This window comes from Oryx dammah, unplaced genomic scaffold (assembly GCF_014754425.2).
Source record: "Oryx dammah isolate SB20612 unplaced genomic scaffold, SCBI_Odam_1.1 HiC_scaffold_14, whole genome shotgun sequence".
Lineage (NCBI taxonomy): Eukaryota > Metazoa > Chordata > Mammalia > Artiodactyla > Bovidae > Oryx > Oryx dammah.
Window position 1 is genome coordinate 16,422,069 of NW_024070198.1, and position 12,586 is coordinate 16,434,654.

The 12,586-nt window shown below is 44.1% G+C and overlaps 1 protein-coding gene across 2 annotated transcripts in view; it reads right to left on the minus strand.

Annotated features, from left to right (window-relative positions):
- Nucleotides 1-7,503, minus strand: part of ALDH18A1 (aldehyde dehydrogenase 18 family member A1) — a 38,222-nt gene extending 30,719 nt beyond the window's left edge. For both annotated transcript variants that reach the window (XM_040254618.1, XM_040254617.1), the window contains exons 1-2: nucleotides 7,243-7,503; nucleotides 3,896-4,011 (exon numbers count right to left, since the gene is read on the minus strand). In XM_040254618.1, coding sequence (XP_040110552.1) covers nucleotides 3,896-3,983 — 88 coding nt within the window. In that variant the 5' untranslated portion in view covers nucleotides 3,984-4,011; nucleotides 7,243-7,503. The remainder of the gene's footprint in view (nucleotides 1-3,895; nucleotides 4,012-7,242) is intronic.
- Nucleotides 7,504-12,586: the final 5,083 nt, after the last annotated feature.

Consider the following 12,586-nt stretch of genomic DNA (forward strand, 5'->3'; position numbering starts at 1 on the left):
CTCTCTACCTCCTTCACACACAAACATGAGAAAGAACATTTTAAATGAAGTCATGAAGAGTCCTTTCTCTCCTCTCTTAAATAACCATTTCTTTAAGTGACAATGTTTCAGATCTGTGGTGATTAAAGAAAGATGGTATGGTCTTTTTTCACAACAGACTTGCAGTCTGGTTTCCAGCAGACAGCTGCACAGTAAGCCCATCAGCTGGGATAGAACTGGAGCTTGACACCCTTGCTAGACCTGTTCCTGGTGAGGGAGTCCTAGGACCCAAAGGACCAGTGTGTTGTGGGGGCTGTTGCCTGGACAGCTTTCTTTCTTCATCAGGTTCATCGATATAGGTACCCAGGCCTAGTCTTCAAGGATACTATCCTAAGCAATACATACACCTGAGTCTAAGCATAAAAGCTGTATACCTGATAGTCTTGGCCCCACTGACCTGATGGAGGAAGGGATGTAGAGGGAGAGCCTTACTCTCCTGGAGTTTGGACCTGTGATCGTCAGTGGCTGTATGCAGTGCTCAGAGCTGTACCATGTCGCATGCATCTCTCTTGACAGCTCTCAAGGCCTGGTGGCCACTTTTCTCTCCTGTGCATTGCAGGACATGTCCTGGCCTAGAGAAGTGCTGCGCATGGGTGGGGCAACCTGAGAGGGCACCTCAGGGACACAGGTAGTGGCAAGCAGGTGAGTCCTAGCAGGCAAGGTTAGCATGAATGAAACTCCTGATCCACAGTCTGTATCAGCATGGCTGAGGAGGGTGGCATGGCTTGGTGCCAGGCAGTCAAGGGTCACTCTGGCGACAGGCAACTGGGTCACAGCACATCAGGTTTAAGGAAAGGTTCAAGAAGAGGCCACATCTATGAACAAGGTTTTAAGCAAATAAAAGCTCAGTCACATCCAGCGGGCTCTGCACCAAGGAGCATTCTACGGGGCCCAGGGCTTTCCCAGGTTTCCTACTCTGTGACAATGCGGTCACCCTTCTAGATTGATCCCATTTTCCTTGAGGACATTTTTTATGTTCTGCAGTGTATTATACTTTTGGGGGTTCATATGAAGGACTGAGAAGGCCTTGATTAGTTAGGAAAAATCCACAGCTTCTGAATAGGTAATCTCTTCCCATCTTCAAAGGACCTTTAGGCCCCAAGTCTCAAAGAAAAGCCATCTATTCCTGTTAAGGATGAAGGGATACCAAGGTACATATGTATACACATGTGCTGGGGGGAGGGGTTCCCCATATTCATCAAAAGTGCCACGAGTCACACTGCAAGGGAGAAGCCCTTTAGCTTTTCAGCATCAGAGTCCTAATACTCAGTAATGAGGCTGTGTCTCAGGCCTGAACAGGAAGGGACCTGGAAATGGTTTCTATCTCCTTTCCTGCCCTTCTACTTTCCTCTGTATCTATATGCTTTCTCATTTGCCTTTTCTCTTTTTTGCTCTTCTGCTCATCATGGTCAGTGAGCATGGGGCTCCAGAAATAACTCAATACAAAGAAAAATCTAGGGATAAGATCACAAAGTGTCTCCTGTGAATGAGTCTAATAAGAATAAACAATAATGTCAACAATAAAAACCCTAAAGTGAATACTTACTATATACCAGGGACTGTGTTAAAACTATTCCTACACCTTATACAGAGGAACAGGGAATATGAAGGGAGTGTCCGACTCTGGAGTCAGACTTCCTAGGTTGGAATCTCAACTCCTTCCCTTACTTGCTGTTACTTCATTTTCCTCATAAGGTTTTTGTGGAGGATGAAATGAGTTAATGCATGAACAGGGACTGGCACAAAGTAAACACTTAATAAATATTAGGTGATATATAAAAATGTGTTAGCTATGACTATCATCATCATCTTTCTGAATTCTCATGAGTTAAGACTCAGGAGTTAGGTATTACTACGCGTTAGTTTTTATTATTCAGTTCAGTTCAGTCGCTCAGTGTGTACAACTCTTTGCGACCCCATGGACTGCAGCACGCCAGTCCATCACCAACTCCCGGAGTTTACTCAAACTCATGCCCATTGAATCGGTGATGCCATCCAACCATATCATCCTCTGTTGTCCCTTTCTCGTCCCGCCTTCAATCTTAGCCTCATTTTATACATAAGGAAGCTGCAGCTAAGAGAAGTTGAGTAACTTATCAGCATTATCAGACTGCAAAAAAGGCTACAATACTTGAAGCTGTTCCCATCCACAGGTGGAATCTATTTTCTCCTCTCCTGGCCCTATGACTTGCTTTGACCAATACAGTGCAGCAGAGCCTAGCTGTTTGCAACACTGTTTATAAGCCTGTTTTAACTTTGGCGAGATCCAATTTATCAGTTTTCACTTTACGGGCTGTACATGTGTGCTAAGTCTCTCTAATATTAATTTCTCATTTTGATACTAATTTCTCATTTAAATGTTTTCTTCTCTGCAATCATCCTCTGTTTTTTCAGTCTTCTAACTTTATTGAGGCTTTCAATGGCTTTCAGGGTGATCTCTTTTGTCACACTGCACTTGAAAATATGTGAGTTATTTTCAAATATCTTTTGATATTGATTTCTAACAGAATTCCATAGAGATAAGAGAACAGACTCTGTATGATTTAAATACCTTTAGACTATGAACTTTTTGCACCTTGTTTTATATCCCTGGATATCTTCCAGTGTCTCCTAGTTATAGTCTATGGGAACTTGAACAGGATTTGTATCCTACTATTCTGTAAAAATTGTGTAAATCTTAATTATGTTTAATTCATTCATGGTGCTTTTCAGGCATACCATATCCTTCTACTTTTCTGTATATTCACTCTATTAATTTTTAAGAGTGATATTGAAACTCCAACTAAAAATTTATCTACTTAAAAATTTTTTTAATATAATGGAACTACAAGTAACTTTGTTCTATATTTTCCAAGTCTCCTGTAAATATGTTAAGCATACTTTCATAATTTAAAAAATAAAAAAGAGAGAGAAAAAAACTAACTACCAGAGGCAACCAATATACAACCCGGAAACTGAACTACTGGACACTTATCTCAAATAACCACAACTATACTCATAAAAAATCCTGTACACAAATGTTCACAGCAGTCTTATTCACCACAGACAAAGAAAGTAACCAGATGTCCTTCAATGATGAATGGTTACACTAACTGTGGTACCTCCATACCACTAAATACTATTCAGTCATAAAAATGAACAAAGTTATACAGACAACAAGAATCTCCAGAGATTTATGCTGAGTAAAAAAAGTCACCCCCAAAGGTCAGATACTGTATGATTTTATTTACATAATATTTAAAAATTAAAAAAATGGAGAACAGATTATAGGCTGCCAAGGGTTCGGGACAGGAAGGAGGATGGCTAGATAAGAGAAACTGAAGGATTCCATAGTGATGGAAATCTTAACCTGCTTCTGTCCACATTGATACCCTGGTTGAGATACCAGGATAACTAGGTCTAAGTGCTCTCTTTGTATTCGTTCTTAAAGCTGCAAGTGAATCTATAATTATCTCAAAATTAAACACTTCATTACAAAAAAAGGGAATGAACAAAAATAGCCTGTAAAAAATCTTGGGTGATTAAATAAAAGGAATATTTTATCTTTAAAAATCTTTTTAAATTGAGGGTTTTTTTTTACAGGCCAGAAGCTATAAATGTACATAACTTAATGAATTTGCAGCTAAGTATACACTTGTGAAACCACTGCCATAATCTATGCCATAACCCATCTATCCCCTCCAAAAACTTTACTTCATTGATAAATACAAACATAGCATTTCAGCAGTATGCTGCTTCCCTGCTTATTGTCTTTGTCCAATTCTGCCCAATAACAGTTTTTTTCCTTTTTAAAACTTTGTTTTCAAACACTCTTGGACCAAACCTCCCACATACTTATGTTTCCTAGGATACCTACAAGATCTGGAGAGCATTGTGGACTGGACCCAGGGCAGGAGATGCTGAGGGAAGGACTGGAACCCAGAGCGGCAGACTTGACTCAACATGCTGTGAGGTGGTCACTGACCAAGGTATCTGCAGAATTCATTTTTTAAAAATAAATTATCAAAATACTAGATAGTTCATTTTACTTTCATCCACCTCCCCACACTGAGAGTAAAAGCTTGACTCTCCTGATCCAAATTCTTCTGCATTAGAGGAACTCCGACCTCTTCTACATACAGAAAAGAGAGAAAAACAAACGGCTCCTCCCCCAAGCTCTGACTCTATTCTTCCTTTGTTTAGGACCATCTTAAGTGTTTTTTTTTTTCCTGTTTGTTCTTAATAAATTTCTATTTTTTGGCTGCAGTAGGTCTTCACTGCTGTGCATGGGCTTTCTCTGGTTGTGGCGAGTGGGGGTTACTCTTCATTGCAGTGCATGGACTACGCATTGTGGTGGCTTCTCTTGTTGGGGAGAGCGGGTTCTAGACACGCAGGAGGAATTACTTGTGGCATGCAGGCTCAGAAGTTGTGGTGCACAGACTTAGCTGCTTCAAGGCAGGAGGGATCTTCTTGGACCAGGGATCAAACCCATGTTCCCTGCATTGGCAGATGGATTCTTAACTACTAGACCACCAGGGAAGTCCTAGGACCATCTTAGTTTTTATGGAAAAAAATGGGAACTAAGTATTATGAATACTTTGAGTGACAAAAAACATCTTCAAGGTATAATGTTTATCTACTGATATTAATCTTCACTACAATTTCTACACCATTAGGGAGTCTTCAACCAATCAAAACACAGATTCCACATTCCATAAGCAGCCACCTTCACCTTCCTGCTCTCATCTCCCAAAAGAACTCTGAAAACCACATATTTGAAATATCAGCTTGATCTCTGCTGACAAAAGGAAAGGGAGGAAAGGTCAGAGATGGCGGCTTTGTCTTTCTTCTTGCTGTCCAGAGGAATCCAAAGCATACTCTTCAATCCCTGGGAGGGGGTGGCAACACCTGTAAACGGCTGGCATCTGGAACGACCCTGGGCACACCTCATGGAGGACGAACACACAGCTAGTTTTCAGAGCTGGGTTGTGGGCATTTTCCCACTGCAGGTCAAACTTAAGATTTTAGAAAAAGAATAGTTTATTTCATAAAAAGGCATATAAAATATATATTATATTATATTAATATATAAATATACTCACACAGAGAGACTATGCCATTCATTATTTCAGCTCTTACACTACAGGGACATGGTTGTTTTCAGGAGATAAGAAAAATCCTTCATCTTGCTTCTGGGCCTCCTTTAACTTCTGCTCTATGTGTTAACAGATATATTCCAACTCTCTTACACATGCCTCAGCGTGTTTAAACATGCCTAAAAAGACTAGCATTTTGCCCCAAAGTGAAGAGAAACAAGGATGGTTAATGTTCTTCAATTTATACTGCACAAGGTACAGAAAGAAGAGAGAAGAGACTGGCAGGATACATCTGTCATACAAAATATGGCATCTATATAAGCAGAGAAAGTGTTCAGTGCTGTCTTTGTTGACTTCAGTGTTTGTGACAGTAAGGAAGGTTCCAAGAGAAAATTATTTGCATAATACTGAAGCATGCTATGAGGCCATGATCTATGTTTGCTGCTTACACAAATTCCTTCTGAAATTGCTGCTGAACAATTATTTATACATGAATTCACCAAAATAATTCTAGTAGAGTCAAAAGGGTAAAAGAATCAAATAATGACCTTAAAATTCTAATTCCATCACCTTCACAAACTTTCCCCAGCAACCCTAGCATTCAAAGTTGGATATATTCCTACAGGTTAGCTTCCGACTGGTTCATGCTATTGCTAACTTTCCCAAAAGGATTATAAACTTCCCACCGAAGGCATGGTAAACATGGGAAACAATCAAGCTTTGTGCTTGCTAGCTGTGTGCCTTCCAATCTTTTAAAGTCTCAGTCTCCTCATCTGTAAACCAGGGACAATAACAATAGGACCTCATGGAATTATTGTGAGAGAATGTAGTAACTGCGTTCCAAGAATGGAATGCCTGGGTACAGGAGATGCTCAATAAACATCTACTCTCCTCCACCTGTCTTTTAGGCACTAATGTTATTATATCTTACAACCACTTTCTTCCTTACTTCTTTCAGGACCTGTCACTGGAACAAAGAACCTCATAGCCTCTGATGGGCAGGCATAGTCACAAATTATACTTATTGACTATTTATCTCTCTCTTATCTATGAAAAACCGAAAGCTCTGAATGTTTAAGGTCAGTCAGTTATCACGTTGAAGACTGATGTAGAAACCAGGCCTCCTGGCCTCTCCCATCACCTCTGCCTGACCCTGCCCTCACTGCAAAGGATAGTTTATCCTGCCAGAATTTATTATACCCTCGTAAGATAGATAGCTAATCCCAGGGAGCAAAGGGTATGAGTGTCTGTCTAGACCCCATGTCATCAAATGAAAAGTTCCCATGTTTCGCCTCAGGACATTTCTCAAGTACTTCTTTACAGGTTCTGAACAGATAGTCCTTATCTCACTTACTTGAATAGAGAACTGACCTTTAGTCTGAACAAACGTCGCCCAGAAATACAGGCTTGCTATACGGTTCACCAGTTAAAGACAAAGCCCCAATGATTAAACCTCACCTCCTCTAGAGAGAGGAACGGAGATGGGGGAGAGGGGTGGATCTGGGTCCGCCCAGCCCTGATGAGCCACGGAAAGAATTATCCACAGACCTCCTGCCACACTGCTCTCCTGCTGCGGGGTCGGGGGCGGGGGGCGGGGGTGGTTATCTAGAGGGGATCACGAAGGCCCAGGCAGGCCGCGCGGGACTGCACACATAGGCCCCTGACAGCTGTGTGGGCAGTTACAAGCAGGGTGAAACCCCACCACTCAGGCAGGTGCACTTGAAGCTGGTTCCGGGACCCCGGGCCGAGAAGGCATCAGGCGCTGGGTCTTCAAGCTTCCATATGGATCAGTTCCTGCATCTGGGTGTATCCGAGGGGGTCGGGGAGTTCGAGTGCCCACAGCCCCCGCAGCCCTCCAGCCTCCGCGCGCCGGCGTGTGGCGATGCAGCGCGCTCTGGGAGGCCCAGCCCGCCGCCATCCCTCCGCGCGCCCACACCCACTTACGGGTCCGACCCCCGTCACTCTGCTCCCGCTCAGGCCGCGCGCCCCCGCAGTCCCCACGGTCGCCCGTGACCCGGCGCGCACACCTCCCCTTGCCTCAGCCCGGGTGCCCCCTCAGCCCTCACGCAGGCGTCGCCACCTCGCCATCCCCGCCACCGTCCCCGCCTTCTTTGTGGCCCGCTCGTACCTGCCGCCTCAGCCGCTGGGCCCCACCACCCGGCCCGCACTCCACGCCACGCGTCTCTCGCGCCGGCTTACTCCCCTTTTTCTTCCGTCCACGTCCCGCAAGATGACGTTACGTCAGCAGCTCTGGAGTAAACCCAGACCCCAAGGCCTCCGCTGTTGACGCGAGGCGGCTGGCTGACCCCGAGCTGCGCTGCGGCAATGGCGTAGGTGCGTTTGGAGAATCGGGCCCGCGCTCCACGTGGCGAGCCCCGCCCGCTGAGGCCCGCAGACGCCAGGGGGCGGAGCTGGAGTGCTCTGTGTGAACGTCCGCGTCCCAGCGGCAGACCCGGACAGGGGCCGCGGAGAGTCGCCCCTCGGCCCTTCCCGGGAGGCAGAAAGGACGCCTGGATTCCTCAGCTGCTGGTAGATCCCATACGATGTGTTTGCCAGTATTGATCGTTGTATCTCAGCCACATCTCGGAAATAGATTGGATCAATTTGCACGTATTTGAGGATCTCGCACTCCAGGCAAACTAATGCTGTTTAAATGGAAATATTTTGACAGAGATTAAATGATTTGCTCCCTAGTCGCCTGGAGCTTTCCCCAAGGGTCCCAGCCCAACTGTCGTTTAGCAAGGGCATTGGTGAGGCTACTGTATTTTAAAATAGTAGTATTTAATCCCTGACAGTTGGATTCACCCTTAAAATTAGAGTTCGGACTCTCTCCTTTTCTACTTGCAGTGTTTTCCTCAAAGGGCATGTTTCTGCATAGATAGGCCTAGACGTAGCGCTGGGCACGTAGGTGGTTGGGGTTGGCAGAACACTTCGGTGGAGGTTTGTTAGGAAGGCATCTTGCCGGTTGTGGGGTAGTTTCTCAGAACAATGCTTAGCCTATTCCTCATTCATTAAACTTTGGCTCCTTTGTGGCAGGCATTCCCTAGGTTCGGAGGAAAACATGGTCACCTTATGGGAGAGACAGACATGTGAGCAAATGATTACACTATTTGGTTAATGTTAGAGGAGGGGTGTCTGGGGATTCAGGCAAGTCTTTGGAAAGAGTAGACATTCGAACTGGGGAAAGCGGGGAGCAGGATCGCAGGAGGAAGAGGGAATGGAATATCTGGAGGCAGGAGACGCCCTGTGAGGAGAGGCTACATGTGGGACGTGACAGGAGAGGTGTTGGGGGGAGGGGGGAGGGGGGCTTGTAAAATTTCTGTGACACGCCAAAGAATTTGAATCTTTTCATCCTCAGAGTTAGAGAACCCTGACTTTCAAAGTACTGGAGTGACATGATCAGCTCTGTGTGTCTGAAATGAGTAGAGAGGGGTTTAAAAAGCTGGGAGCTCACTTAGCCTATTGCAAAGGCCCAAGTAAGAAATGATGGCTGGGGAAAGGGCTCCAGCAGCGGACAGGGAGCATTAAGGAGGGAGAGCTGACTTTGTTCACTACCTGGAAGAGGGAGAATGAGAGACAAGGAGGTGGTGGTTGCTGTTCAGTAGCTGAGTTGTGTCTGACTCTTTGTGACCCCATGGACTGCAGCAAGCCAGGCTTCCTTGTCCTTCATCATCTCCCCGAGTTTGCTCAAACTCACATCCATTGAGTTGGTGATGCCGTCCAACCATCTCATTCTCTGTCATCTCCTTCTCCTCCTGCCTTCAATCTTCCCAGCATGGGGGTCTTTTCCAATGAGTTGGCCCTTTGCATCAGGTGTCCAAAGTATCAGAGCTTCAGCTTCAGTCCTTCCAATGAATATTCAGGGTTTATTTCCTCTAGGATTGACTGGTTTGATCTCCTTGCTGTCCAAGGGACTCTCAAGAATCTTCTCCAACACCACAGTTCAAAAGGATCAATTCTTCAGTGTTTCTTTATGGTCCATCTCTCACATCTGTACATGACTACTGGAAAAACCATAGCTTTGACTATACGGACCTTTGTTGGCAAAGTGACATCTCTGTCTATGTTTGTCATAGCTTTTCTTCCAAGGAGCAAGCGTCTTTTAATTTTATGGCTGCAGTCACCATCTGCAGTGATTCTGGACCCCAAGAAAATAAAGTCTGTCATTGTTTCCACTTTTTCCCCCATTTATTTGCCATGAAGTAAGAAAAGTTATGACCAACCTAGATAGCATATTCAAAAGCAGAGACATTACTTTGCCGACTAAGGTCCATCTAGTCAAGGCTATGGTTTTTCCAGTAGTCATGTATGGATGTGAGAGTTGGACTGTGAAGAAGGCTGAGCGCCGAAGAATTGATGCTTTTGAACTGTGGTGTTGGAGAAGACTCTTGAGAGTCCCCTGGACTGCAAGGAGATCCAACCAGTCCATTCTGAAGGAGATCAACCCTGGGATTTCTTTGGAAGGAATGATGCTAAAGCTGAAACTCCAGTACTTTGGCCACCTCACGCGAAGAGTTGACTCATTGGAAAAGACTTTGATGCTGGGAGGGATTGGGGGCAGGAGGAGAAGGGGACGACCGAGGATGAGATGGCTGGATAGCATCACTGACTCCATGGACGTGAGTCTGAGTGAACTCCGGGAGTTGGTGATGGACAGGGAGGCCTGGTGTGCTGCGATTCATGGGGTTGCAGAGTCGGACACAACTGAGCGACTGAACTGAACTGAATGGGACTGTATGCCATGATCTTTTTGAATGTTGAGTTTCAGGCCAGTTTTTTCACTCTCCTCTTTCACCTTCATCAAGAGGCTCTTTAGTTCCTCTTCACTTTCTGCCATAAGGGTGGTGTCATCTGCCTATCTGAGGTTGTTGATTGCAAATTAAATCTGGTGGTGCTACAGCATTTAGGAAATAGATGGGGGGAATAGTTCTTTTGGGTAAAGGATGAGAGCACCAAACATGTGTTAAGTTTTGAGCATTTTGGATTTAAAGTAGAAGACACAAAAGAAATAAAACTGCCCTCCAGAAGTTTCAGTGGGTACTTCAGCTTTTAAGAGTCTCACTATGAACTTAGAACAAAATAGGTATCTGCTGGTATAGCTAAAACCATTAGCTATAGCTTTCTCCACTATAGAAAGAGTGGGACAGAGGCTTTCTCCACTCAGGAAGTTCTGTTCTTAATGTGTCGTGGTGGTTCAGACAGTAAAGAATGTGCTTGCAATGCAGGAGACCATGGTTGGATCACTGGGTCGGGAAGACCCCCTGAAGAAGGGGATGGCTACCCACTCTAGTAATCTTACATGGAGAATCCCATGGACAGAGGAGCCTGGTGGGCTGAAGTCCATGCGGTCGCAGAGTTAGGCACAACTGAGTGACTAACATTTTCACTTCAAACCACACATCACCTTAAACAGTAATTGCTTGTCTGCCTTCCCTGCTAGAATATAAGCTCCTAAGAGCAGGAAAGTATATTCCTGGCACATAATAGCCAATAAATACTTGATAAATGAATGAATTTAATTTCTTTGGGCTTAGTAATACTGTCCTTGTCTACTTTCTATACTTGCCTATATTCTACATATACTAGCCTATAGCATTGCTAAGATCAAATATGAACATTCTTTAACATGGCCCAAACATTTTGTTTGTTTTCATTACTATTTTACTGTTAATATTCTACTCCACCAATAAAGATGAGTGGGATACATGACTGTGGATTGGGAAAAATCAAATACCAGAATTATAATCGTTTGCCTTTTGAAAGAAATAAAGGAAATAAAAATAATGAATATAAGTAAAAAAAAAAAAAGAAGTCAAGGAAAATATTTTAGCCATGGTATCTTTCCTGAATGTGACTTAAATTAAAAAAAGATTCTTTTTTGATTAGAGGGATTTTTGTCTCAGCAAGTGGAAATAGGGCTAGATATGACCAGAAAGTTACATAGGAAGTGGCTTATTTAGAATCCAAGTATAAGGCAGGGTTGAGGACCCATGCCAGAGAGTACTGCTGCTGCTGCTGTGTCGCTTCAGTCGTGTCCGACTCTGTGCAACCCCATAGACGGCAGCCCACCAGGTTCCCCTGTCCCCGGGATTCTCCAGGCAAGAACACTGGAGTGGGTTGCCATTTCCTTCTCCAAGGCGTGAAAGTGAAAAGGGAAAATGAAGTCACTCAGTAGTGTCCGACCCTCAGCGACCCCATGTACTGCAGCCCACCAGGCTCCTCTGCCCATAGGATTTTCCAGGCAAGAGTATTGGAGTGGGGTGCCGTCGCCTTCTCCACCAGAGAGTACTAGGTTAAAGCTATCTTAGTCCCATGCTCTTTACTTGTAACAGAAACTTATTCAATCAAAACAATTTACTGGAAAGTAGTTTTAAAAAGCAGGAGGTAAAATTGGATCTAAGAGGTGGATAAAAGGAACTAAAAGCTGGGAACCAAGACTCTCCCCTGTCTCTGGGTTTCCTATTTACACTTATATCTGCATATCTGCTTCTCTTTTTCTCTTTTTAAGATACACTCTTCATTAGTGAACATTGGTAAAAAATGGCTTCCTCAGCCCTAAAATATCTTCGGTGCCTATTCCCCACTGACTTTTAGACTTGGTCCTAGTTTCATATTCCTAGAGAGAAAATCTTACTGGCCTAATTTGCCCCAGGTCTCCATTTTTGGTCTAGTCAGCTGTGGCAGGGAGAGAAGGGGTCACACAGATAACTCAAACACAGCAGAGCTCTATGTGATGGGGGATTCTCAGAGAAAAGGGAGTAAGCTAGGCCAGTAGACATGTTATACGAGCTGGCAATGTTAGGACAAACACTTAAACCAGTTTCGGCCAGACTATGGAATATCCTTTGTAGTTTCACAAACCAGGCTGAACATCAGAAGCACCAGAAAGGCTTTTATTTAAAAAGATACAGATTCTTCTAGCAGGTGAATTAGAATCTCTAGATGCAGGGCGTAGGAATCAATATTTTTAAAGAACCCCAGATTATGATGTGACTACTTTTGGGAACTCCTGCTTTAAAAGACAAGCTTAAATGTCAAGCAAACAAATACATCAACAGAAATGGGAAGTTATTCATAAATAAGAAACATCCCTATATATGATAAACAGGGAGGTTTTTTTCTGAAGAGCAAATTATTTTATTTAAAATACAGTTTTATTTTCTGATCATAAAAATCAGAAATGCTTATTAAGAGAAAGATTCCCATTTTAGACATGCTAGTCTTTCAGACTTTTATCTCTTGCCTGGAAAATCCCATGGATGATGGAGCCTGGTAGGCTGCAGTCCGAGGGGTCGCAAACAGTTGGACACGACTGAGTGACTTCACTTTCACTTTTCACTTTCATGAATTGGAGAAGGAAATGGCAACCCACTCCAGTATTCTTGCCTGGAGAATTCCAGGCATGAGGGAGCCTGGTGGGCTGCCGTCTATGGGGTCGCACAGAGTCGGACACGACTGAAGCGACTTAGCAG